General features: G+C 39.0%; 2 protein-coding genes across 3 annotated transcripts in view; one reads left to right on the top strand and one right to left on the bottom strand.

The window, feature by feature from the left end:
• The window catches only part of zgc:162297 (uncharacterized protein F13E9.13, mitochondrial), a 13,389-nt gene extending 7,370 nt beyond the window's left edge, over positions 1–6,019 (bottom strand). Inside the window, exons 1-5 of one of the 2 annotated variants that reach the window (XM_032510932.1) lie at positions 5,947–6,019; positions 4,561–4,654; positions 3,360–3,442; positions 3,084–3,264; positions 1,025–1,175 (exon numbers count right to left, since the gene is read on the bottom strand). In XM_032510932.1, coding sequence (XP_032366823.1) covers positions 1,025–1,175; positions 3,084–3,264; positions 3,360–3,442; positions 4,561–4,633 — 488 coding nt within the window. In that variant the 5' untranslated portion in view covers positions 4,634–4,654; positions 5,947–6,019. Of the gene's footprint in view, positions 1–1,024; positions 1,176–3,083; positions 3,265–3,359; positions 3,443–4,560; positions 4,655–5,054; positions 5,151–5,946 lie in introns of those variants that run through there. The other variant, XM_032510933.1, reaches the window with a different exon arrangement.
• ccne1 (cyclin E1) lies at positions 5,166–16,186 on the top strand. Its single transcript, XM_032510931.1, has 12 exons — positions 5,166–5,584; positions 6,116–6,166; positions 6,377–6,464; positions 6,738–6,803; positions 7,274–7,431; positions 7,731–7,866; positions 11,020–11,166; positions 11,368–11,463; positions 11,833–11,967; positions 13,462–13,573; positions 13,691–13,848; positions 14,995–16,186. The coding sequence occupies exons 2-12, from the start codon at positions 6,153–6,155 to the stop codon at positions 15,220–15,222; spliced, it is 1,338 nt and encodes a 445-aa protein (XP_032366822.1). The 5' UTR covers positions 5,166–5,584; positions 6,116–6,152; the 3' UTR covers positions 15,223–16,186.
• The last annotated feature ends 8,701 nt before the right edge of the window (positions 16,187–24,887 follow it).

Here is a 24,887-nt window from a genome sequence, read left to right as displayed (position 1 = left end):
TATAATTCCATATAAATGAGGGTTATTGACCACAAATTCCAAAAAGTAGTGTAAAACTAGTGGTAGTAAGGTGGTATTAGTGAAAACTAAAAATAAAAGGCTGAAAAAGTGACAAAAATGTCCAATTTTTTTTCTGTTTTTGAACCCGGGAGGACAACACAAGGGTTAAAAACAATGCCCAAATACTTGTGTGTGTTCACTCTTTCTATTTCTACACCTTCCACTGTCTCAGCTGTGATCTTATTTCTAATGCAGTCTATTACTAATTCTTTAGTTCTCTTAACGTTGAGTTGCAGGAAATGCGTATCGCAATAATCAACAAAGGCTTTTATCTCATTTTGATAGTAGCTATAGTCGTCATTTTTGATTAACCCAATGAGCGCTGGGTCAGATTTCTAAACCCGAAGATTCCATCAAAACGTGCAAACTCAATATGTGTTTTATTTCAGTGTGAATGGAGGAAATGCCGGTCTGAGCCAAAGTTAAAAATCCTCTAAAGAGCTAACATTTTCACTAGAAGTGACGAATAAGAGATTTCTCAAGCATTACAGCCGGGGGTTAGAGTTAACCTATGCATCTGCCACATCTGTCCATTGTTTTACAGAAGTCTTTCATTTTTTTTAACGCTTGTTCTTTTAAGAGTTGTTTGTCTTGTTTTTAACAATTTTACTCCTAGCACTTGGTCCTGTAAAATGTGCCATTTGAAATACAACTTATATTATGATTATATTATACTGGTACTTTTGGTTTCTATTGTACCCGTTTAGGGTCAAGTTCCAACAACTAACAATTGAAATAATTATATAAATATATAGTCCAATCAATAATCACTTATATAATTACAATTCTGCATATCTAAACTCGCCTTAAGACCCTGGCTAATTTAGTAATTAATTGCGGTTAAACAAAGAAATCGAGATTGTGTAAAAAATTGTTACAGGCCTAGCTTTCAGGTTATTTTTTGGCATGTAAGTGGCTCATCAGGTTGTACTTTTTAACGTAACTGTAGAGAAGGTGATCTCACCTGTGCTTCTTTTTGATGTCGGTGAAGATGTGCACGTGCTCGGCTCCGATCTGCTTGCGATATCTCAGTAAGTCTCCGGCGCAGGCGTTCAGGAGACCCTCATCAGCCACGTGAGAAAAGACAAAACCCTCAGCCCTGACGAAATCCAGACCTGTGACCATACAGGAATATTATGACATTATTACTTTGTCAAACACAGGTACGTTTCGGCTAAGTCTGACACACGAGCAGCTGACCTTTGCTCAGAAAGTAAGCAGTCTCTCTGAAAACCAAACACACAGTAACTCATTTAACTGACCAAAACATCTTAAATTATAGTATGTGAAGTGTGAAGACAGTAATCAGCTGATGTATTGTTTGGTATGAAGATCTGTTTCACCCTTTTGCAAAGATACCAGATGATTAAAGACCTCTGATCTGTTTTAAAAGCTTTCGCTGCAGATGATTATAGCTTCATACACCGAGAACAATTTAATGGATTTATAGACTAGAACTGAGAAGATTAATCAATTAGTTGTCAAGTAGTCTCACATTGCCAGACCTTCCTCCACAATGCTGCGAAGGAAGGTCTGGCTAGTCTACACAGCACTCCGGGATGGGCAAAAAACGTGCTTATTTTATTGGTTATTGGCATTTCTTTCTAACCAATCACAATCGTCTTGGGCGGTGCTAAGTGTCAGATAGAGCCACGGTGCCTCTGCAAAATATAAATCATAATATATAATATATAGCCCTTCCGCTGTCTAGTCAAACACACCCTTTCACTTGTCCCAGGTGACATCTTCATATAGAGTTAACACTCCCTGACGTCATCATTGTATCATCATCAACACCATTATCATCATCATTATTGTCTGTATTTATATTTTACCATTAAAAGTTCTTACTTTTTACAATATTGTTTATAGTCACAGGTAAATATAATTCATATTATGGTTACCTACTTTTGCTATATTACTTTAAGTAGATATTTAAGTTAATTTTAACGTCACTTACTTACACTGCAATATTGTTTTTTGTACCAGGGCAACCGCACTTTACAACACCTTTTATTTGACGCCACTTTACATTCTGTCTAAAAGTATTATCTAATCTAATCAATATCACGTCAACATGATCAACAGTAATAATGATCAGCATCATTTGATATTTCCTGTAGGTGTCAGCAAGATTATAAATTACACGACTGTGATGAATATTCAAGATTGTCCATAGAATTTCAAGAATAAGCCACAATGAATAATCCATATAGTTTTGATAGTACATTTTGCAAAACACGTTCATAAAAATTCAACAAAAAGGGTTCAACGCAGATAGTTGTTAGAGAAGGAAAAAAAAAGAAAGAAATAGGTTTAACCAAAGTCCTTTCAGGAGTTTAGTAAAGAAAAAGGGACAAAGGTCAGACCTGTCTCATCAAGTCCTGTCTTGTGGAAGGCAGACACACCTCTTCACCTGTCCCAGGTGAGCTCTATGTATAGAGTTAACACCCCCTGATTTCATCATTGTATCATCATCATCATCATCATCATCATCATCATCATCATCATGAATATCACGTCAACATGATCAACAGTAATTATGATCAGCCTCATTTGATACATGGGTGTCAGCATGATTATAAATTACATGAATGTGATAAAAGTATAAAACACAAATCAGTGTAATGGCTTCCATCCCGGAAGTGGAACATTGTCGATACAGACTACTTATCAAGTATGAAATTAATCGCAAACTATTCTGGTAATTGATTAAATCGGTTTCAGTCCTTTTTTTAAATGAAAAATCTCAACGTTCTGTGATACCAGCTTTTTAAATATTTTGAATATTTTCTAGTTTCTTCACCCCTCTGTGACAGTAAACTGAATATCTTTGAGTTGTGGACAAAACGAGACATTGGAGGATCTTGGGCTTGCTTGACATTTTTCACATTTTCCTGACATTTCATAAACCAAAAAAATTGGACATTTTTGTCACTTTCTCAGACTCTTTTTCAGTTTTCGCTTACACTATAACCAACAATGAAAATAATTGTTAGTTGCCGCCCCAGTAAAGACCGAACCTGAAGCCAGAGCTACTGCCAGAGCCGGCTGGTTAGCAGCAGACAGGATCTGGACCCCAAGCGGCAGGCCTGGACACATGCTTCTCACTGCAGCGCATACTGCGGTCATACAGGCGGACACCTCAGGGCCCACGGAGAATGAGTAAGGGATATCATGCATGTTCTCAATGATCACACCATCCTGAAAGAGGGGATTACAGCCAACGGTTACTGTCTTGCCCCCGGAATACGTCAAAGTGTAAGGAATCCAATTAAACACAGTATGGAAAAACTTACAATCCCTGCGTCACGGTACATGGCGGCCTCCCTGCATGCTTCTTCAGTGATTTGGGACATTTTCATACAGCCCAGGGGGGTGCCTGAAATACACGAGAAACTTGGTTTCAAACAGCAGTATGAGATATCCGGTGGTGAAATAGATTAGAGATTAGATTAGATTATACTTTATTCATCCCACAACTGGGAAATGTTGTTATTACAGCAGCAGGATTTTCTTCAATAACAGCAACAACAAAAAAAACACACAAACAAGTAAACACACAAGAAATACAGGCAAACAATAGACAATGATTATAAGGTAGACTGAAAGTAAGCAAAAGGGCGTCAAATAAAGGTATTTTAAAGTGCGGTTGCCAGGATACAAGAAACAATATTGCAGTGTAAGTGACGTTAAAATTAAATTGAATGTGTAATTAGAGTAAATAAAATGCAACTGGATATCACGATGTGCAGTACATTTTCTCAGGTGTTGTACTTAAGTACACATGTTGAGGTAATTCTACTTTAATCTTCATGTCACTTTCTACTTCTACTCCGCCACATTTCAGTGAGAAATATTGTACTTTACATTCAACTACATTGATCTGATAGCTTTAGTTACTTTACAAATGACACATGTAGTTCATAAAATATGATTGTATTATTATAACTAAAACTGCCAGACAACATAACGGCTTCAAGTCCAGCTGAAATTATTAGAATATTAAAACACACAACTGTTTTAAATTGTGAGGATTTTTTTGCATCGAGTACCTTTACTTTTCATATTTTTAGTACATTTTCCTGGTGATACTCACATAATTATACATAGGTAACATTTTCAATGCAGACCTTTTACTTGTACTTGAGTAGTTCCACAGTGTAGTATTAGTAGGCTACTTTTACTTACAGTAAAGGATCTGCTCCCAAATTTGCAGTGATTCAAAAAATATATAAATCTGAATTAATTGTACTTAATTTATTTCATTCCATTTTACAAATCTACTCCACTATAATGCAGATAGAATAGTATACAGTTTACTCAACTGTGTTAATTTGACTGTTATGGTTACTTTACAAATTATGATTTTCCACACAGAAATACAAGACAGTGGTAATGGATTAGTCTAATTTACAGTAGGTAAAGGAAGTGTATACTTCCTCCACCACTGTTAATGGACATTTGAACACTGAAGGGCACAGGTCAGTGCATTCATACCTGGTAAGGCTTTAACATGAATCATCCCAATAACCACAGATTTTAGGCGCCCAAAAAGGTCCAAAAACTTCATGATCCCGTTATGTGGAACCTCTTGGAAGCAGAGAGAGAGAGAGAGAGAGAGAGAAAACAATCTGTTTTTTTGGCTTTTCTAGCATGGGGATCACGTGACTGGCCAAGGGTCAGTTTCGTTCAATCAAACAAGATTTTAAATAACAAACCTTCTTTTTCTGTCTTCAAAGTTCATATCAATAATAAAGAAAACAACTGTGTACATTACTCAACCATCTGGATTTAAAATGGGGACCTGCAGTATATATACAGTAAACATATACTGTATGTCTATGGTATGACGACCCATGCTGGAAATGGGCGTCCGCTGGAAGCCTCCGCGTGCGTGCTAACATGTTGTTTTTTTGCTAAATAACAGATGCGCCCAGGGTGACAGCGAGGGAGAACCATATGTGGAGTTCGCTGAACGAAAAGCCTCCATTACCTTACAATAATTTGGTCGTGTGAAGTTTTATTTTAGGCTTAAACCGAAAGGACTACGGCTTTGTTTACATCTGACAGAGTAGCCACGCGGTGCCTGGGCACTTCCTCTTCGGAAGCCCCGCCCCTGCAGCTGTCACCGCAACAGTCACGCCTCCCGTTTTGCCGGTTAACTTATAACTTCTTTGTTGTTTTATTCAGCTCAATATATCTCTTCCAAATCAGAAGCATGTACTCCACACACGATGAATATGTCAAACCGTGGTGAATTGAGTTGAAATTAGAGCACAAAGAGGCGGTGAAGCTGGGGGTTTAGCGCCAAGTTAAATCCACTCCTCTCTGACGTTGATGCTTCAAGTCATCTGTTCTTCTGTGCAAGGCGCCAGCTCAGAGGAACTAGCCCGGCCTGGAGACACACACACACTCGCACAGACAGCACCCCGAGTTCGAACAACAGGCGGTGAAGTTACACATCCCTCGTATTTCTTTTCTAGACGTGGCTAAGAGTGAACTTCAAGGACAGAATCTTGAGGTGAGTGGATGAAACCTAACGTTACTAATGCATCGAGTTGGGGAAGCTTCGTTGTGTAGCTAAGCTAACTAAACCGCAATAAGTTAACTAGATAATGAGTTAAAGCTTTGCATGGATGTTCATACTTAAATTCCGCCTCTTTTCAGCTGGGTGCCCGGTGCTGGTACTGTTAAAAGGATGAATTAAAAAAATAGGCGTCTCAGCTGTGCCTGTCGTTCGGCCATTATGTGGCAAGCCAGCTGTCCAAAGTTAGTGGAGGGAAATAGCTTCTTCTTAGAAACAAAAATACGCGATAAAACAACGTTTAGCAGCTACTGTAATGTCTAATGTTAGTCACCGTTTAATTTCATGAACATATTTGCATTATGTGGTACTTTCTGGCGACTTTTAATTGCGTACTGTTTCCATTTCCCCGCGCCAGACTGAGTTGGGCTTTGTCAGAAGGAGGGAGTTGAGAGTGGGGGTTGGGAGTGTGTATTTTTTGTTTTTTTTAGCAACAGCAAAATAAAACATGAATTAATTCATTCACAGGTTTACTCCCAAACTGACACACATCCCTCAGAGTATAATGCGAGGACAACGGTGAGTTTAATACTTATTTAATTCGTGACTCTTTTAGCGCGTCAATCAAAGTGTGTGACGACAGAAAGAAAAGTTGATGGAGCTTAGCCATTCGGCTAGTTAGCTTGTTGCTATAGGACCTGATTTTAGACCACATTTAACATGTAGGTCCAAACTTGTTGAAGTGTTTTATGTTGACGCTGGAGCCTTACAGCTACTGTGTTGTTATAGGGAAGAGACAGAACCGAGGTCTGTTGCTCCCAAGGCACCCGAAGAAACTACAGTGCGACCGAGAAAGAGGAAGGCAGATGTTGCCATTGTAAGTAGTCTGAAAGGCTTGCAGACTAGCCTATATAACTAGCCTTGACCCCATTTTCAGCTGTGGCTAGGTTGCAAATGTAGGCCTAATTAAAAACCTATGTAAAACTGGTGTCACATAACACACATTTATATTCAACATTGCTGGCAAGTAAGTGTATTGTGCTTCATTCATTCAAGTATTACTGATCAATGCAGCTTACATTGTATTGCATAATAGCTATAGTTGCATTTAATAATGCTTTGACTATAAAATCCTTTTTTTGATTTTCAGTATTTACAAGATCTGGATGAGGAGGTCGCAGAGATGACGAAGAAGAAGCAGCAGCGTGAATGTGAGGTAGGCTTGGCTATCTTTCCACACTTCCAAAACATGTGCTTCACCCCAGTTTTAATTCTCGCCTCATTTCAGTTAATGTGTCTTTTGCCCAGCTGCTGTGATATAACCTTGGTTGCTCATTCCTCAAGTAGATATTGGCTGATCTATTCTTAATTCTGCCTTAACTAGCACTTTACACTTGATCTCTGATTAGGCGTGTCCATAGTAGGGTCTAGGTACTAAATACAATTTTTTTTTTTTTTTTTTTTTTTTTTTTTTTTTTTTTTTTTTTAGCACCAACTGAATTGCCGAAAAAATGCAGTCATCAAAGTCACAATATTAGTATCTCACAGTCCTAGTCTGTCTTCCCTTTTTTTTTTTTTTTTTAAGGCTTTAATGGTCGCAGTTAGCTTATTAGAGTGTTGGCCCTACCACAACATGTTTTATACTGTGACTGTTCCTCATCTCTGCTCTCCCTCTTTCCCCTGAAGCTGGGCTGGCGTCCTGATGCTGGGTACACAAGCCCACAGAGGTGGATTCCCACACCTGATCAGGAAGAGATTGCCCTGATAAACGCAGGTTTCCCCCACTACAACTTTAACAACGTATTTGTAACACCGGTGCGTTGCGCCCCGCTTCCTGCGTTGTGGTGAGTACTTATTTATTTTTTTTTTTTTCGGTTATCTCATCTCTACTTTGGCTCCATGTTTTGAAGCCACCCGTTCTATCAAAGCACATACAGATGGTTGACAAATCAAGCTAATGCCTGGGCATGTTTCTAGGCTTAACTTGTATGTCTTCCTTCACAGTATTCCCTACTCTGTAATTGTGTCTAACTTTTCACATTTTACTTCTTAAAATACAAATGACACAGCATTGCACAACAAGGGGGAAAGTCAAGAGTTGAATCCTTGATTTTTACCATTGTGTACATCTCTGATTTATCAGCTGGGCCAGTAAGGATGTGGTATGGAACAACATGTTGGAGAAGGATAAGACCTACACCAGGGATGTCCATGTGATGGAGAAACATCCTCATCTGCAGCCCAAGATGAGGGCAATTCTCCTGGACTGGCTCATGGAGGTCTGTAGCATGTCTTGGTGACCAGTTAATCTCTCTCCTTGTCAACACCATAGTACACTTTCATTTTGATAATTTCAGCTTTTATTTGTGGGCAAAAGGACTCTACTACTGACTTATTATTATTATTATTATAATTATTATTAAAGTGTCCAATTAGCAGGTGTGGACTAGCCCGACAAGTTAGACCCACATTAAGATGTTTGGTGTGGGAACACATCATTTGCAGGGCTCAATCTGAGGGGCGGGATAAACTGTTGCCTTTCAAATTCTTTTTGCATGCAATAGGATAGCGCTCCCACCAACCAGAGCAATGCTAGTTGAGAGATTAAACTTTTGCCGTATCCGGTCGACGAAACACGTTTTTATCTTTGTTCTTTTCTCAAAGAAAAGCTTAACTCCAAGTCTTCCAGAGCCGCAGCCAAAGCCGATTTTCAAAGATTATAAAATTATTTGCCAGCAGCCATCTTTGTATTCAAGTAGCAGGGTATTCCCACGGAACCGGCGCAACTCTGCCGTCATTATGTTAAGCCCGCCCATGGACTCTATACACAATGTGATTGGCCTGACTAGAATTAGTTTTTTTCCAGCTTGCAAGCCAATGGAGAGTTACTAGGCTGACCCTGGCTGCAAATGACATTTACTGCCGCTAGGGTGCGTCCAGATTTCTAGGCTTTAGGCATATTTAGCTTTAGATTTCTAGGCATAGATTTCTATGGACGGCATTGGAGTTAAAATGCAGAATCACAGAACCTCACACTAGATTTCATGATTGTAGCGCTAACTCTAATGGCAATGTACTGATTACTCATCATCTGGTTATTGAGAGAATGCAAATGTGTTTTGTTGGTAATTATCAGTAAAGATCCTGTGGCACAACAATCGAGTAATACTATCAACAGTATGTGGCAGTGAGAAAACCCCACGTTCAAAGATAAATAATGAGCTGCTAAGGACCGATGAGGTCTCCGGTTTCTGACAAAGATCAACCAATCTGATTGGCCTAATCACATAAAATAAAGACCCTATCTGCTTTAGCCTTTTTGGTTTTGGATTGTGTTCATATTTTAAACTGTAAATTACTAATTTTGGTCTTAAGGGCTGAATGGAAATGATCTGGAACCTCATCCGATAGATGCGAGATCCGAAGGGTTGTTTCAGAGTATAGTGTAAATTGAAACGCTGCAATACTTTTTGTCTATTTATTGTAGTAGGTTGGATCTATTAGATTGTACACCAATTTTAAGTTCTGAATTGTTGTTTTGTAGCTTTTATGTAGGAATTAGAGGATGGATACCCGACCCGAGCCCAACAGGACCCGATGGTACCCGACGGGCCGGGCCGGGTTCGAACAGATTTTTAGAAAGGATGCTTGGGTTCGGGTCGGGCTCGATCACATCAGCGCGATAAGGCATTGAACATTTTGAATTTAAAACAGCTTATTATGTAGGTAACCAATGGGCCTGTTTCACCTGATGCAAATGTTCGTTTTTGGATTAAAATAAATGTCAAATATTACCCATTGATGCGCTCATCTGTTGACATTTCCGAATGCCTTCCTACAATTGCTTAATAAAAGCGGCTTTCCACACAAACAAACGTACATGTGTCATTAGTATGAGAAACAAATGCGATTTTAACCGTGTCGGGCTAGGGTCGGGCTCGGACATAAATATCTTAATGCCTGTCGGGTTCGGTTACTGCTCTGTCGGACGCGGGCCGGGCTCGGACAGAAAAATCCGTCCCGATCCGCACTCTAGTAGGAATACATTTGATCTACTGCGCGAAACATTTCAAATTTCAGAAAACAAATGACAACTAAAAAATCTGCATAGATTTTTCTCACGGACATTATTGGCGCTCAATTAGTTACAAATAAGAGAATCAATGACGATGGTTAGAAAACAACAAAATATTGTTAGTTTGCTATGACAATACACAAACATGCCGCACAGTGTACAGGTAACAGAGGAATCTCACAGCCATGAACTGTATATTGGACCAAGGTGATCCCTTAACCAGAACTGAAAACACAGAGCAGCGTCACCAAATTCAGCCCAATAAGAAACCAAATATAGTTTTTGTGGTGTACACTGACAGTATCAGTACCTGAATGTCAATACACGGTTCCACTCAACAAGCCCCAAAAATGGTGAAACAAGCCCAGTGATGCAGCAACCCGTTAAATGTTACATGTGCCCTCCAACAGTTAAACAAATGTGTATTGCTGCATTTTGCTATTAATTAGAAAAAAAACTCGCCCATTGACGAACTTCACAAATATCCACGGTACCACCTCCTGACCCCAAACCGTTTACAGCTCAGTGTGATTTGTACCCAGCTGTGCTGGGAAAGTTTGTCACTTGAAAAAATCACTATGGACATGTTTACCCTTTAAATCCTTCAAATGTACATGCTTTACCGGTAATAGACAACCTGCACTGTCTAACACCACAGAAGTTGGATGTCTATTTTTTTTTCTTTTCTTCTGTCAACACTGATTAGACTCATCAATGTCAAAGGCTTAGCAGTGTTCCCTATTTAGCAAAAAACAATTTATCTTATGAAAGAGATTCTCCAATTGTACAAGGTTCCTCTAACCTGCGAAATTGTTAAAAGCGTTGAATATTTACATTAAAATTGACCCAAAGCAGTTTCATTTTTTTTTATACAAATTCATATTTAACGTGAACACACTACTGCAGTCAGCACAGTAAAGTGCAACTCTATTGTTAGTGAGTATTGAGTGACATTTCATTCAGATATGTTGAGGTGAGAGATTAAGAGAACCCCTTTTTCAAATGGCCATGCCAGTTTCTCCCCCCCAAAATGTTGCCTCATTGGAACATTAAGCTTTTACCCACAAGATAGCATGACATAGGATTCCTTAGGTCTCTGATACAGATGGAGAATAACTCTGGATTTTATGAATCTATCATTCAAATATATTTATATATAAACCCAGCCCTAATACATATAGTACATACAGCAACAGTATGTACATGTAAGTAAAGACACAACAATGGTGAATCAATTTGTGACATTTCTAAGTGTTGATGGCAAGACATCATACACCCTTAGCACCATTTAAGCAACGTCTTCATACTTTTTTTTTCCCCCAGTGCATTAATGTTCTGCCTGTGTGCATGTTTTTAGGTGAGTGAAGTGTACAAACTGCACAGGGAGTCGTACCACCTCGCTCAAGACTACTTTGATCGCTTCATGGCCACACAGAGAAACGTCTTCAAATCAACGCTGCAGCTCATAGGCATCACCTGTCTCTTCATCGCTGCCAAAGTAGAGGTAAGAAGAGTTGGACTGTACAGACGCGTGACTTGGAAAATAAAACCCCTGCTTGTTAAGTAGCCTGTTCTTTCTCATCTTTGTGGTGGGCTTGCTTTAGGAACTTCATCTTTGTTGCATTGCCCCTTTTTTCTGTTGGTTTGTATTATTGGTTGTAATAATGCTTGTCTCCTGTTTTTTTTTTTTTTTTGCATCCCCCAGGAGATGTATCCTCCCAAGGTCCACCAGTTTGCCTACGTTACAGATGAAGCCTGCACTGAAGATGAGATTCTCAGTATGGAAATCATTATTATGAAGGTAAAGAACATGGAACACTTTACTCATTGATCCATGACGCATGTCAGTGTGAACTGATCTACAAAACTTACATACCCATTCTCACCCAACTGACGAGATTTTGGTAGATCTCAGTATGTAAATTGTAAGAATCTTGCGATGATTGGCTTGAGTTACTTAAATCCCTAATGGTAGATGATGTCTTTCACGTGTAGTTTTAGAAATGCATGTCTGTCCATAAGGTATTTGTTTTGTTGTCACATACCTGGATCTGTGGACAACCGTGAGCTTGGTTAGATTTAAATTGCCAGTAACTGTATTGCTGTTGGTGATGGGTTAACATCAACAATGTCTGCTTTTTTTTTTTTTTTTAATTTTTTTCTAACCCAGGAGCTGAAGTGGAGTCTCAGCCCTCAGACTCCCATCTCCTGGCTCAATGTTTACATGCAAGTGGCCTACCTGAAAGAGACAGACGAGCTGCTCATCCCCAAATACCCCCAGACTACTTTTACACAAATTGCAGAGGTTTGTTGTTGTCACCCCCCCCCCCACCTTACTAATAAATTGATCTCTATTAGATGATTCAATAACACACAACCATTCTACCTGCCTTCTTTACCACAGGCTTTCTTTTTTCTTATCCTATAAAAGGAGAAGTTGAGTAAAAATCCAGCTCTAGTTTCTAAAAACAGCAAAGTGGGGCTGCATTAGAGAGCGGTATCTAGTCGTAGTAGTATTTGAGACACTGTGAATTCACCTCATTTGCACAATTGAAGGTGTCTGTCTTGGTCCAAGAAAGTGACTGTAAACATGAGGGGGGGGGGGGGAGAAATGCAGTCTTGTGAGCACTTTTGAGTGAGGACTTGATTAAAGAAAGAGCCTGTATTGGGTCTAAATCTCTCTTCCTTTGGTTTAAATGCTTTACCAACCTGTTGCGATGGTAAACCCATGTCTAAGTCGCTTTTATGTGATTTCTGGATTACACATTATCACCAGTTGAGCTTTTACTTTAAACTACACTTTTACATTACTACACTAAACGTTTTTTTACTTTGTCTGTTAAAATGGTCACTGTGTCGGGTTATGCCTACCATACACTTTTTAAAAAGACTTTGAAACAACTGAAGTCTGACGCCATCTCACATCTAAAGACAATCATCTCACATCTAATGTTAAAGACTGTCATCTGTAAAGACTGGAAATCTTGCAGGTTCACAAATTGCGAGAATACAACTAGATTTGTTGTGAAAAATGTAACCTAGCTAGCGTTAGCTGGTAACTTAAGGGAAAGTTTGCAGATTTTCTGTTCTGCCGTACATGCAGATAAATGGCAGCAGTACCCAGAGGTCTGCGTTTATCTGCTGTTAAAACGTCGGTAACGGTAACGTTCCCTTTTTTAGCTTTTGGCTTAGCAACCATAAAAGCCAGCTCTAGCGTTTGCTGCTTTCTTTCTTTTATGCTGGAGGGAGCGCACCCATTTGTTAATGTTCACATGATTAAACTAAACTACCAAGACTTCAAACTTAGGATAATAATAAACATATGATTGTGTCGGAACGTCAAGATGGATAAAAGAGTTGTATGACCTTCTTACACCAATCGATTGAGACGATGGGAGCACCCGACTGTAGCAACTCTTATGATTTCATTTCGATATTAAAGTTGTTTGGTGTAAATTCGGCATTATTAGACCTATATAGTCATAAATTCTTGGCCGAGAGAGTACATGTTGGTTCCCAGACCCTATGGCTGATATTGTGTAGTCTGTACCTAGCGTTAGTCACATCCATTGCTGACCTACGGAGTCACCAGCTCTGCAGTGTGGCTATTATTATTATTATTATTATTATTATTATTATTATTATTATTATAACATTCATAAATGTTCATCTTTGGGAAAGAAAGGGGGACACACAGTATTTATGGAAATACCACAGATGATTCTGTACTAATTCTAACGTATGCTCTGATGTTTAATGAAAGTTTTTTATTTATTTATTTATTTATTTTTTTTTGTAGTTGTTGGACCTGTGTATGCTCGATGTGCGTTGCCTTGAGTTTTCTAATGGCATCCTCGCTGCTTCAGCCCTGTTTCACTTCTCTTCTCTGGAGCTGGTGGAAAACGTCTCAGGTAGAAAAGCTCCTCCCTTATTGGGGATTTTAATGTTTGTTTTATTTTTTTTCTGTAGGTGTTACCCTTGTTGCGTTTCCCTGACTTCTCCCTTTTGTTGCTCTTCTGTCCGTGTAGCTCTGAAGAGGGTGGAGGTAGAGGAGTGCGTGAGGTGGATGGTGCCATTTGCCATGGCGCTGCGGGAGGTCGGTGGCTCGTCCATGAAGACTTTCACGGGAATCCCTGCAGATGACATGCACAACATCCAGACCCATGCTTCCTACATTACGTGGCTGGTAAGTGAAAGCATTGCAATGATAATACAACACTATCATTTTTCTCAGTTTTAAGGTGCCCATATTACGGAGAAAGAAAATCACTTTTTCTGGGATTTGGGGTGTTATTTTGTGTCTCGGGTGCTTCCACACGCATACACAACTTGGAAAAAAACTATCCATGCTGTTTTGAGTGCCGGTTTCTGAATGTCCTCTGCCTTCAGTCTCCGGGTGAGCTGTTCAAAATCTGCACGGCTTTCTACGTCACTAGCCGAGATGAGGTGGCTAACCATAGCACATGCCAGCGCTAGCATGCTAGCTCATTCTCAGCGGCAAAACACTGCTACAACTCGCACTAGTTGACCATAATCTCCAAAAGAACTACTTCCTGTCCCTGTTCCGCAGGTAGTGCACAAGTGGCCCTGGTCTAGAGGTCTCCCAGTTAATCCTGCCTTGGACTGACCAAAGCTGGAGAGAGTTATCTAGCTGATGGGATCTTACCTAGCTACTGCGCATGTGTGATTCCCAACAAAGATAGGATAGAAGTGAGATGTCTCACTCTGTAACTAAAACAGAGACCCAAACACATAGGGTGAAAACAGGATCTGCAGCAATGTGCGGTACAACAAAATATGGTGGTTTTTTTTTCTAAAATTAAACTAATGTAAACCTATTCTGGTCCTCAAAATACAATTATGAGCAGAATATTGGCGTTTTAATATTTAAAAAAAAAAAAAAAACAATTGGAGAAAAACTTAATCTCCTGCCTGTAAAATTACTATTTAGAATTTGCAGTGATCTACAAACTTGACAAGTGATCTTAAAACGAACGGGAGCATTTTAACTCACAACTTGACACATCTGAAATTCTTTCAACCACATTTCAGCCGAGGGTTGTTGAGGGATAATGGAAAGGGTCATGTGAACAAAAGTTCTACATTCCCTTCAACACATTTGTAAAAATACTTTAAATATTTTCTCCAAAAAACGTGGAATTAGCTTCTGAAAAGCCTCAAATGCAGATCTACTCCTGTGATTAAAATTCCACATCATTCAAATATTTTCACTAGTCTAAGTAAAGGACAGAACCTGTTTCTACCGTCACGTGTCTGTACGCGGCCTTTCCCGGGACAGCATTGTTAATCTGTGGGTTTCTGCCTTGTACAGGACAAGGCCAGCTCTTACCAGGATGCAGAATTGAAGCAGCACGGCAACTGTCCGGTACCTTCCGGCGTCCTGACCCCCCCCCAAAGCAGTGAGAAAACTGAAGAGTTGGTCCGAGTGGATACCGCAGTGCTGAAAATCAGGCCCAGGATTGGTGCTCCATCCGTGCAATGCCGCCTCAAAAGTAGTGAAGCAAACACTGAAACTGACAAGACGGCAATTGCTAATTAGATTTATTTTTTTACATCATAGTTGAAAGAGGAAGAAAAGCAACTCCACTGTGTTGACTCTGAACAGCAACACCCTTGCAGATGGATTTTCACTGGGGAGTCATTGATGGAAATGGTATTTTCTCCTAAGTCATGGTGATTCCTTGGATCCAGATGCTTTTTAAATGTCTCTGTAGTGGGTGCATGCAGGGACTTTGACTAAATTGGGGAAAACACTGACACACAGCGAGGATAGTTTGGATGGGCCCCTATCCCCACAGGAATCTTACCTATTTAAACCTTCAGTTTAGATGAAATCGCAAAGGGCTGTACAGGATGGGACGGCTCCAGAGTTTCTCTTTTTGAATATCATTGCACCCAAATGGTTGCATTAATTACCAACCAAACCTACGTGGCATGGTTGTCGTTTTTTATTTTCTATGCAGAGGCCAAATTGAATGGACATTTTTATGGTTTCTCTACTTGATTTTAGAGTTTGTGTGGGTGGGTGTGTGTGTGTTTTTGTGCTGTTTTGATATTAGTGGCCTCATTCGCCCAAAAACTATTCCTAGGGTCATATTTGGCTCTCTGTGCTGCTATAAAAGTGGGCTTTGCATGATGGAGGGGGGAGTGTGAGTTTGTGTGTGTGTGTGTGTGTGTGTGTGTGAGAGAGAGAGAGAGAGTGAGATGAATGGCGTGTTGCTCCTGTTTTATGTTTCTACTCAACGCCATTTTGTCAGACAAAGCATGGCCATGTTTTGCGTAGGGACCAGTAGCTTGGCTACCTAAATGGAGTGAACCAGCCAGGCTTTAGAAGCTAAAGTATTGATTGTATTTAACTTTTGTTTTTATCTCAACCTGCGGTGTGTTTCCCCACCACCAAAATGTAAATCTATTTGATGTTTTAAAATAAAATGCTGCTACATATTTTCCATTAAAGACCATTTCTGAGGACTTTTAATTAAACAAAATGTTATACATTTTCAGTGATGAGCCTTTTTGAAATCGCAATACACAACTATTCTGACCTGTGTTTTCATGAAATCATATTAGTGTTGATATGTAATGCTAGTGTAACTTACTTCTTTACACTTTAAAATCACAGATGCACACAGGCTTTATTCCACTAGATGTCACTGTGATGATGTTTGAATTCCATCAATTCTCCCAAAGAAAGAGAAACATCCGAATATGCAGTCACTCAAGTACTGTAATCCATTGATGACAGATACTGAGATTTTAGAAAAGAATATATTAATACCACTCAGTTTCAACTACCAAGCAAAACTGTCCTGTCTCCAGTCATTCCCGTCCAAGTGAGGACTTTTGGGGTTGTTATGGATAAAGCCGTTCGTTGTAAAATAAAAATGTGGGTCCTGAGTGCATTTTTAAATTCTAAGAATGACAGTCTTGCTTTTATTCTTAAAATTAAAAAGGTACAATGGTGTTTTTGTTCTTAGCTCCCCAGTTATTTCAGAGAGCTCCAGCGGTTGGTTAGTAAGGATCGGCTAGACATTCTTTATTTTTATAATATATGTTGATAAAAGATACAAATTTTGTCCAATGCGGACAAGGAAAAAAAAAGAAATTGAAGATCCTATTTCAGGACAGTCATGCATTAGGTGTTGCAAATAGATATTGGAATAGAGTAAAGTCGATTCAATGTATACAGTACACGCAGGCTCAATATGTAACTACTTACAGTAAGTAATGTGGTGTTGTAAAGCCTACCAGTCAAAACATCGTTTTGTTGTTTAAGGACTACCTGCTTGTCTCAAGTAAAGTCTTTAGGAAGCCAGGTGCAAGCTGTCCAACTAATGTCTTAAGTCTTCCAAGAATTCCTGTATTTGGACCTTTTTTAAAGTTCTACTGTGGCTATGAGATGCAAAACACACTGGGAAAAAAACCCACAGTAACATACAAATCACATGCTCGAGATAAGCCCGGTGGAAGCAAGTAGTGTCTTATCACCGTGGCAATTCTGCTAATGGGAGCAGAGCACAGGCAGATACAGAGGCAGCATCCATAGAGTTATGTGCTTGATGTCACCACCGACATTGATGGCCCTAACCAGGCCATGTGGAACTCCTTTAGGGCCAATTACAATAAAACATTTGTGCAACACCAGGGTGTGTGGCAACTTTAATTTGTCCTTAACATTTCCTCTAACAGTGTGTAGTCACTGTCCTACTGCATAGTATGGTTCTGGAGTGCCATAAAGTCTTGTTAAGCCAAAAAAAAGAAATAGTGTCATACAAGAAATATTACTATTTTATAATAACTAATTTATATTATATGCCAAACTTTTCTTAAAGTAAAGAGTGACTGTGTGTAGTTAAAACATGGAAAACCTTTTGGTTTTGCAACAAAATATACATAACGTTTCTTCTTCACTTGAGGATGACATCACCTCTCTTTTATTAAAGATATAGGTTTTTTTGAACCATGTATTTTAAATGGAAACCCTGCACATCAGGACAATAACTTTTACTACTAACGGGCTTGTTTTTTTCTTTCTTTCTTCATCAATACAAAAAAAAAAAATCAACGTGAACAACAAAACATACTGTGGGCATGATATGTGCACGATGGGCACATAGGGTATTATGTGGTATTGGTCGGGCTCTAGTACTTAAGTACAATACTTGAGTAAATGTACTTAGTTCCATTCCACTTTTTACCATGAGCTTTTCCTTAACCTACCCCTAAAACTATTGTCGTTTTGTTGCCTAAACCTAACCCAAAGTACTTATGTTTGACAACACAAACCACATGTTTAAAACTGCAGTTCATGGAGCATCATAGTTTAAATGATACACAACTAGCCAGTGTTTTGAAAAGTTATGCCAACATAATGTGACGCTGATAAGAGTGAGAACATACACATTGAAAAATATTTTCCCTCCCTTTTTTAGTGTGTTCAGAAGTCTTCTAATCACAACTGGGAGGTCTAGATGTAACCGCATTCCTGTTACACTGCAGCGTCGTTCTTGTGTGTTTATTCTCCCTTTTGCTGTGGCCTGCTGTGATTATAAATGTGATGTAAATGATTTTATTTAAACATTTGAACTATTGTATTTTTAGGATGCCTATTGACAACTGCCAGGGGACAACAGCTGGATAGTAGCCGCGGATACTAAAGCTGCTCCTTTTGCTGTACAGTTCATCAAAGGGGACTGTCCAGTGGACATTAACAACTTCTGGACACAGTGAAATTATTTTACACTCACACACAAATCGGTATCTTAGTTTTTGTGTGTAAATAAATTTCCGTGCAAAAAATTGTTATAAAACAAAGACAAAGTGCTGGTTTTTAAGTGCTTCAATTTTTTTTTTTTTTTTTTAAAGATCTAAATCGAACAAATATAACTTAAACCAAAGTGTCTTCTGTTCCTTGGTTCTTATTATCAGCTGGCCCAGGACTCTCAGATGGTCATTATTCATAACATCATATTACGGATTCATGAGTAATCTATACAAGTGTGAAAAACATTGCTTATCTTTTTGCCTATTAAGAAACTTATTACAAATACTTTACCAATTCATTGGCATGTTCAACCAAGCAAAGTGTGGTATTTTATGGAAATAAAAATGTTTTAATAAAATGTAAGCTACTGAAAATCTGAACGGTTTTGGCGCACACAATTAAAGAAGTTAGAACAAGTCACAAGTACGACTGGAGGAACACACACACACGCACAGACACACACACACACACACACACACACAGACAGACAGAGACACACACAGAGAAACACACACACACACACACACACACAGAGAGACACACACACACACACACACACACGGTCATCGGTGAGAATCCTATTCAGGGGATGATTTGTTATTTTCTGGTTTTAATGAATGTCTCCTAAGTGTCTTAAAGCATGTCTCCTCTCCTTGAACCTGCTTCAGCTCAGCGTTACACACACACACACACACACACACACACACACACACACACACACACACACAAGAGGTGAGGTGTGAAAATTGTCAGTGCTTGTATATGTGCACTTTTTCAAAGTGTAGGTGCTCATTTTCAGTGTGTATGTGCACTTTGTCAACGTGTGTGTGCACGTAATTCAATGTTTTTCACGGGTCGGGTCACCTGAAATCCCCTCCCCCCACCGACACACCCATGCACCTGTTCCCACTTTCCTCGTCAGCCCTGCAGTACAGATACCAGCCCCTTAACCAAAGGATACAACGCTGCTTTCTGGCCTTGCGTTGTTCCATCTTCACCTGGAGCACCGCCTGCCTCCGTGTACCCGTCGTCCTGCCTGTAAGCATTCGCTTTGGCATAACATCACTGAACTGTTTGTATAATTTTTGTATTTATAGTATCAAATCATAACAAGAGTTATCTCAAGACACTTTACAGATAGAGTAGGTCCAGAACACACTCAAAGACCAAACAAGTAACAAGTAATTCCCCCAAGAGAACGCATTTAGTGGAACCGTGGCGAGGAAAAACTTGGCCTACCAAAGGTTTTGGGTAGGTGGTGTCTGACTGTGCCGGTTGGGGGTGTGATGAACCGTGGTAATTATAGTAATAATAAAGATAATGGAACTATGACTAAAAACTGTAGTTGTTTCAGGGCGTCAGAGGGTGTAGCGAGCGCTGCTGTACGGTGGCCCTGCAACTTAAGAAAACACATGCAAATCGATAAAACACAGGCAAATTGAGAAATCAACTTCATTTATTTTATTTATTTGATTAGGACAATGCACATTAATGAACATTTTTGTAAATGCGCCAGTGTTAGCCAATTGGCTAGTTTTCAACTGTAGTCCTACCTAGGATGCATGTCTTTTATGGTGGGAAGAAACCGGAGTACCCGGAGGAAACCCACGCAAACACGGGGAGAACATACAAACTCCACACAGAAAGGCCCGGAACGACCTGGATTCGAACCAAGAACCTTCTTGCTGTGAGGCAGAAGTGCTAACCACTTAGCCCCGTGCTGCTCATTAATTTAACAACGTGCAGCATTCAGCAAAAGGCGCTGCGAATACACACAACACAACCAAATACAGAAAGCACACGAACCTCAAAGAAAGAAGCATTGCGAGAGGAAAAGCAGACAATCCCCGCAAACAAATGAGAAAGAGAATTAAAGACTAACAGACTTGTAACTTTGTCTTTTGTCCCTGGAAAGCCATTTGTTTTACAGCAACATATATGTTCTCTGGTCAGGTCGCATCACCGTCACTGGTCTACCGCATGATCTGAAAGCTCAATATTGCTTTGTTTATTGCTGTGTTTTTTCGCTTTATTATACTACTCCTTAATATTGTTTTGATACGGACTTTTTTGTGGCCATGAAGATTAGAGATAGGGCTGGGCTGTACGGAGAAAATCAAACATCACCATATCTTTTTAACTGAATATCAATATTGTAGGGTTGACTATTGGTACATTGACAAAATATTCACACAATGACACATGTGATAAATAATCATTAGTAATGTGTGTAAAGGACCTAAGAGATGAGAGAGAGAGAGAGAGAGAGAGAGAGAGAGAGAGAGAGAGAGCTTTTATTTCAGTCACTATCACTGCAGTACGAATCCTTCTTAGACACTGGAAAAGCTGAGTTAGGCCTAGATTTACAGACTGTGTGTGTGTGTGTGTGTGTGTTTTCTACTATTTTACTTATTTAGGTGTATGTGTTGTAATTTGTACATTTTTGTTTTTCTGACTTTCTGGCCCAGATTGCTGTATAGTGTGTGTTTAGTGCTGCTACATGTTGTTGTTAAATGTGGTGTGTTTCTCTCACGTAGAACAACAATAAAAACTTTAATTGTAAAAGTACTAATACCACTCTGTAAAACCACTCCACTAAAAGTCCTGCATTGAAAATGTACACAAGGAAAAGTACCCAAGTATCGTCAGGAAACGCGCTCAAAGTGTTTAGAGTAAAAGTACTCAAGGCAAACAAATCCTCACATTTTAGAAAGTGTAAAGGATCCAAACAGTGTGTGTGTTTGATGGTGTAATCATTTCAGCTGGACTTGTAGGTCTTCATATCATTGGCTAGTTTCATTATAACACAACATGGTATTTTAAAAACTACATGGGTTTTTCCTAATATTAAATAGTTATTTGTAAAGTAACTGAATCTGCCAGATGACTGTAGTGGAGTAGAAGTAGAGTGGCATGTAAAGAAGAGACTCAAGTACAAATGTAAGTACTTAACTTAAATAAATGTCCTTAGTTACATTCCCCCACTGCCAGCACTCTCTCTGAGCTTGTTGTTAACCAGATGTAGATGTGTTGGTCTCCAGGGTCTAGTCTCCTCCCTGTGTGTTGACGCATCCGTCGATGTTGTTTGCTCCGAGCAGAGCTAGAACCAGGCCGGTCCTCCCTGAGGGCCTCGGCCCGGGGCCCGTGTAAACAAGTTGCTACAGTGTATGTCAGCAGACGCTTTGATGTCACCAGGCGACTTACTTTCTCTTCTCTTACTCTTTAATATTTGATTTGACTTGGGCTGAATCACAACATCGGCGTGAGATATTGGCCATTATGGAGGCTAAATCTCGCAGGGAGGAGCAGTGGTGGAAAGTAACTAAGTACAGTTACTCAAGTATCTGTGCTTGAGTACAAATGTTGAGGTACTTTTTCTTGAGTCTTTTGATTTCATGCAACTTTCGGCTTCTGCTCCGCTACATTTCAGAGAGAAATATTGTACTTTTTACGCCACTACATTCATCTGACAGCTTTAGTTACTTTACAAATTAAGATGCTTTGAAAGACATGCGATTATGTAATATGATCTTTTATTATAAATAAATCTACCTGACAACATAACGGCCTACAAGTCCAGCTGAAAAGATTAGACCATTAAACTGTTTGGATCACTGACACTTTCTAAAATGTGAGGATGTTTCGGCTTTCGAGTACTTTTACTTTTAATACTTGAGCACATTTTCCTGATGACACTTACATTTTTTACTTAAGTAATATTTTCAATGCAAGGCCTTTATTTGTACTCTTACAGCGTGGTATTAGTACTGTTACTTCAGTAAAGGTTCTGAGTACTTCTTCCTTTGGTTACTGTACCTGTGGCCGTATGTACAAGACATGTTTTTATACGTTGAGAAAGTGAAAGATTCTTCCTCACAAAAAAAAAATTCTGTGTTTTTCCTTTTTACACTGTCAAATATTAAAAAATATATATTGTCATTGTGTAGCACAACATGATTACTTGACAGTGACAGCCTAAGGGTGTGCTAAAAGGGATAAAATACGTGTTTCATACTACTGGAGTACTTTTACTTTTAATACTTTGAGGACATTTTCCTGATGACACTTGCATACTTTTACCTAAGTAACATTTTCAATGCAGGACTTTTTCTTGTGGCGGAGTATTTTTTTTACAGTGTGGTATTAGTACTTTGACCTTAACCCTTGTGTTGTCGTCCCGGGTCAAAAACGGACAAAAAATTGACATTTTTATCCCTTCTTTCAGACGTTTTATTTTTATTTTTTTCAAGTTTTCAATAACACCACCTTACTACCACTGGTTTTACACTACTTTTTGGAATTCGTGGTCAATGACCCTCATTTATATAAAATTATACCTAATACTTGAGTTAAAAAAGCAGAAATTATGAATTATTTTGACTAATAGGAGCGTACAGATGAGTTTAGTCGGGAATAAAAAGTGATGAATTGTATTTGCAAAGAGCGTTGTAAGGAATCCAATCTGTTTTTATTTGGTTAAAAAAGAAACCCATGTTTCAGATATACACTTTTTTTTTTTTTATTTAAATTTATTTTTTAAAAGGGGTCAAATTTGACCCGAGGACAACAGGAGGGTTGAGTAAAAGATCTGAATACTTCCTCCACCACTGTGGATGTGTATATTTTACTGTATGAACATCCTGCATCATTTCCAGTTGGAGTTTGTGAAGGGCCAGTGATTGTTCCGGGGCCTCCAGAAGACCCTGAAGTACCCTCAGACTGTGAGAAACATGTGTGTTGAAATGCTCAGGGACTCTTGATGCACATGGCGGCCGTTCTGTCGTGCTGTTTTTAAACGTGTGTCTGCCTCCCTCTCGTGGCTGCTCTAATTACATGCAGGACCACTTGCTGAACCACAGGAGCCGCGTGCTCCCTCCTCTGAGAGGCAAGTACATTTACTCAAGTACAATTATCCAGGTACTTTACTTGAGGTTTTTTTTCTTTTCATGCCACTTTCTGCTTCTACTCCGTTACATTTCAGAGAGAAACATTGTACTTTTTACACCACTACATTCATCAGCTTTAGTTACTAGAACCAGAAAAGGATAAAATGCCAGATGAGTAGCATATTAAACATTGATATGAAATACAAATTTAACGTGTATATTTCACATTAAGAGGCTGCAGGGATGTGGAAATGTGTTACTTTACAAATTCAGATTTCACATGCAGTTTAAAGATTATATTTTAAATGAAACAACATACAGTATAGGCCTAAAGTCCAACTGTTTGGATCCTTTCCAGCTCTATAATATGAGTATGTTCTGCAATGAGTAGGCTACTTTTAAGCACATTTTCCTGAAGAGACTTAAATATTTTTACTTGAGTAACATTTTTAATGCAGGACTTCAACTTGTAGTATTTTTACTGTGTAGTATGAGTACTTTTACTGAAGTAAAGGATCTGGATACTGATTCCACCACTGCTGAGAATCTTGGGTAATTGCATTGTTTTGCAGAACTGATGTATTTATTTGCATCGGAATGAGGCTGGTTACGCACAAGATTTGATTTCACGTCATTTTAAACTTTTATTTAAAGGTCCCATGACATGGTGCTTTTTGGATGCTTTCATATAGACCTTAGTGGGCGCCCTGATAACTGTATCTAAGTTCTCTTATTAGACCTTATGGTCCCCTAATACTGTATCTGAAGTCTCTTTATATAGCCTTAGTGGTCCCCTAATACTGTATCTGAAGTCTCTTTTATATAGACCTTATGGTCCCAATACTGTATCTGAAGTCTCTTTATATACCTTAGTGGTCCCCTGATACTGTTCTGAATTCTCTTTATATAGACCTTAGTGGTCCCTAATACTGTATCTGAAGTCTTCTTTATATAGACCTTAGTGGTCCCCTAATACTGTATCTGAAGTCTTTTATATTATTCTTATTCTTAGTCTTATTCTTTATCTTTTTTCGTTGACTGTCTTTTTTTTAATTCAGTTGCTTGTTCTATGGGTCATGCGTTTGACTATGTAAAGTTGTACAGTATGTTCCTATTTATTTCTGTAGCCTCATGGCCAGGTCATGTTTGTAAATGAGAATTGGTTCTCAAACAGTTTACCTGGATAAATAAAGGTTAAATAAAAAAAATAAAAAATATATAGACCGTAGTGGTCCCATTATACTGTATCTGAAGTCTCTTTTATATAGACCTTAGTGGTCCCCTGATACTTGTAGCTGAAAGTCTTTTATATAGACCTTAGTGGTCCCCTATACTGTATCTGAAGCTCTTTTATATGACCTTATGGTCCCTAATACTGTCTCGAAGTCTCTTTTATAGACCTTAGTGGTCCCTAATACGTATCTGAAGTCTCTTTTATATAGACCTTTTGGTCCCCCTAATACGTATCTGAAGTCTCTTTTTATATAGACCTTAGTGGTCCTCTACTACCATATCTGAAGCCCCTTTCCAAAATTCAGCCTTGGTGCAGAATTC

The sequence above is a fragment of the Etheostoma spectabile genome, unplaced genomic scaffold, assembly GCF_008692095.1.
Source record: "Etheostoma spectabile isolate EspeVRDwgs_2016 unplaced genomic scaffold, UIUC_Espe_1.0 scaffold285, whole genome shotgun sequence".
In the NCBI taxonomy this organism is placed as follows: domain Eukaryota; kingdom Metazoa; phylum Chordata; class Actinopteri; order Perciformes; family Percidae; genus Etheostoma; species Etheostoma spectabile.
This window is presented reverse-complemented; position numbering and strand designations above follow the sequence as displayed.

Bases quoted from the DNA above. Each gene is read 5' to 3' on its own strand.
- ccne1 (XM_032510931.1), top strand. The intron at 6,804-7,273 runs GTAGGCTTGGCT...TTTCCCCTGAAG, and splicing joins AGCAGCAGCGTGAATGTGAG to CTGGGCTGGCGTCCTGATGC. The intron at 13,849-14,994 runs GTAAGTGAAAGC...TGCCTTGTACAG, and splicing joins CTTCCTACATTACGTGGCTG to GACAAGGCCAGCTCTTACCA.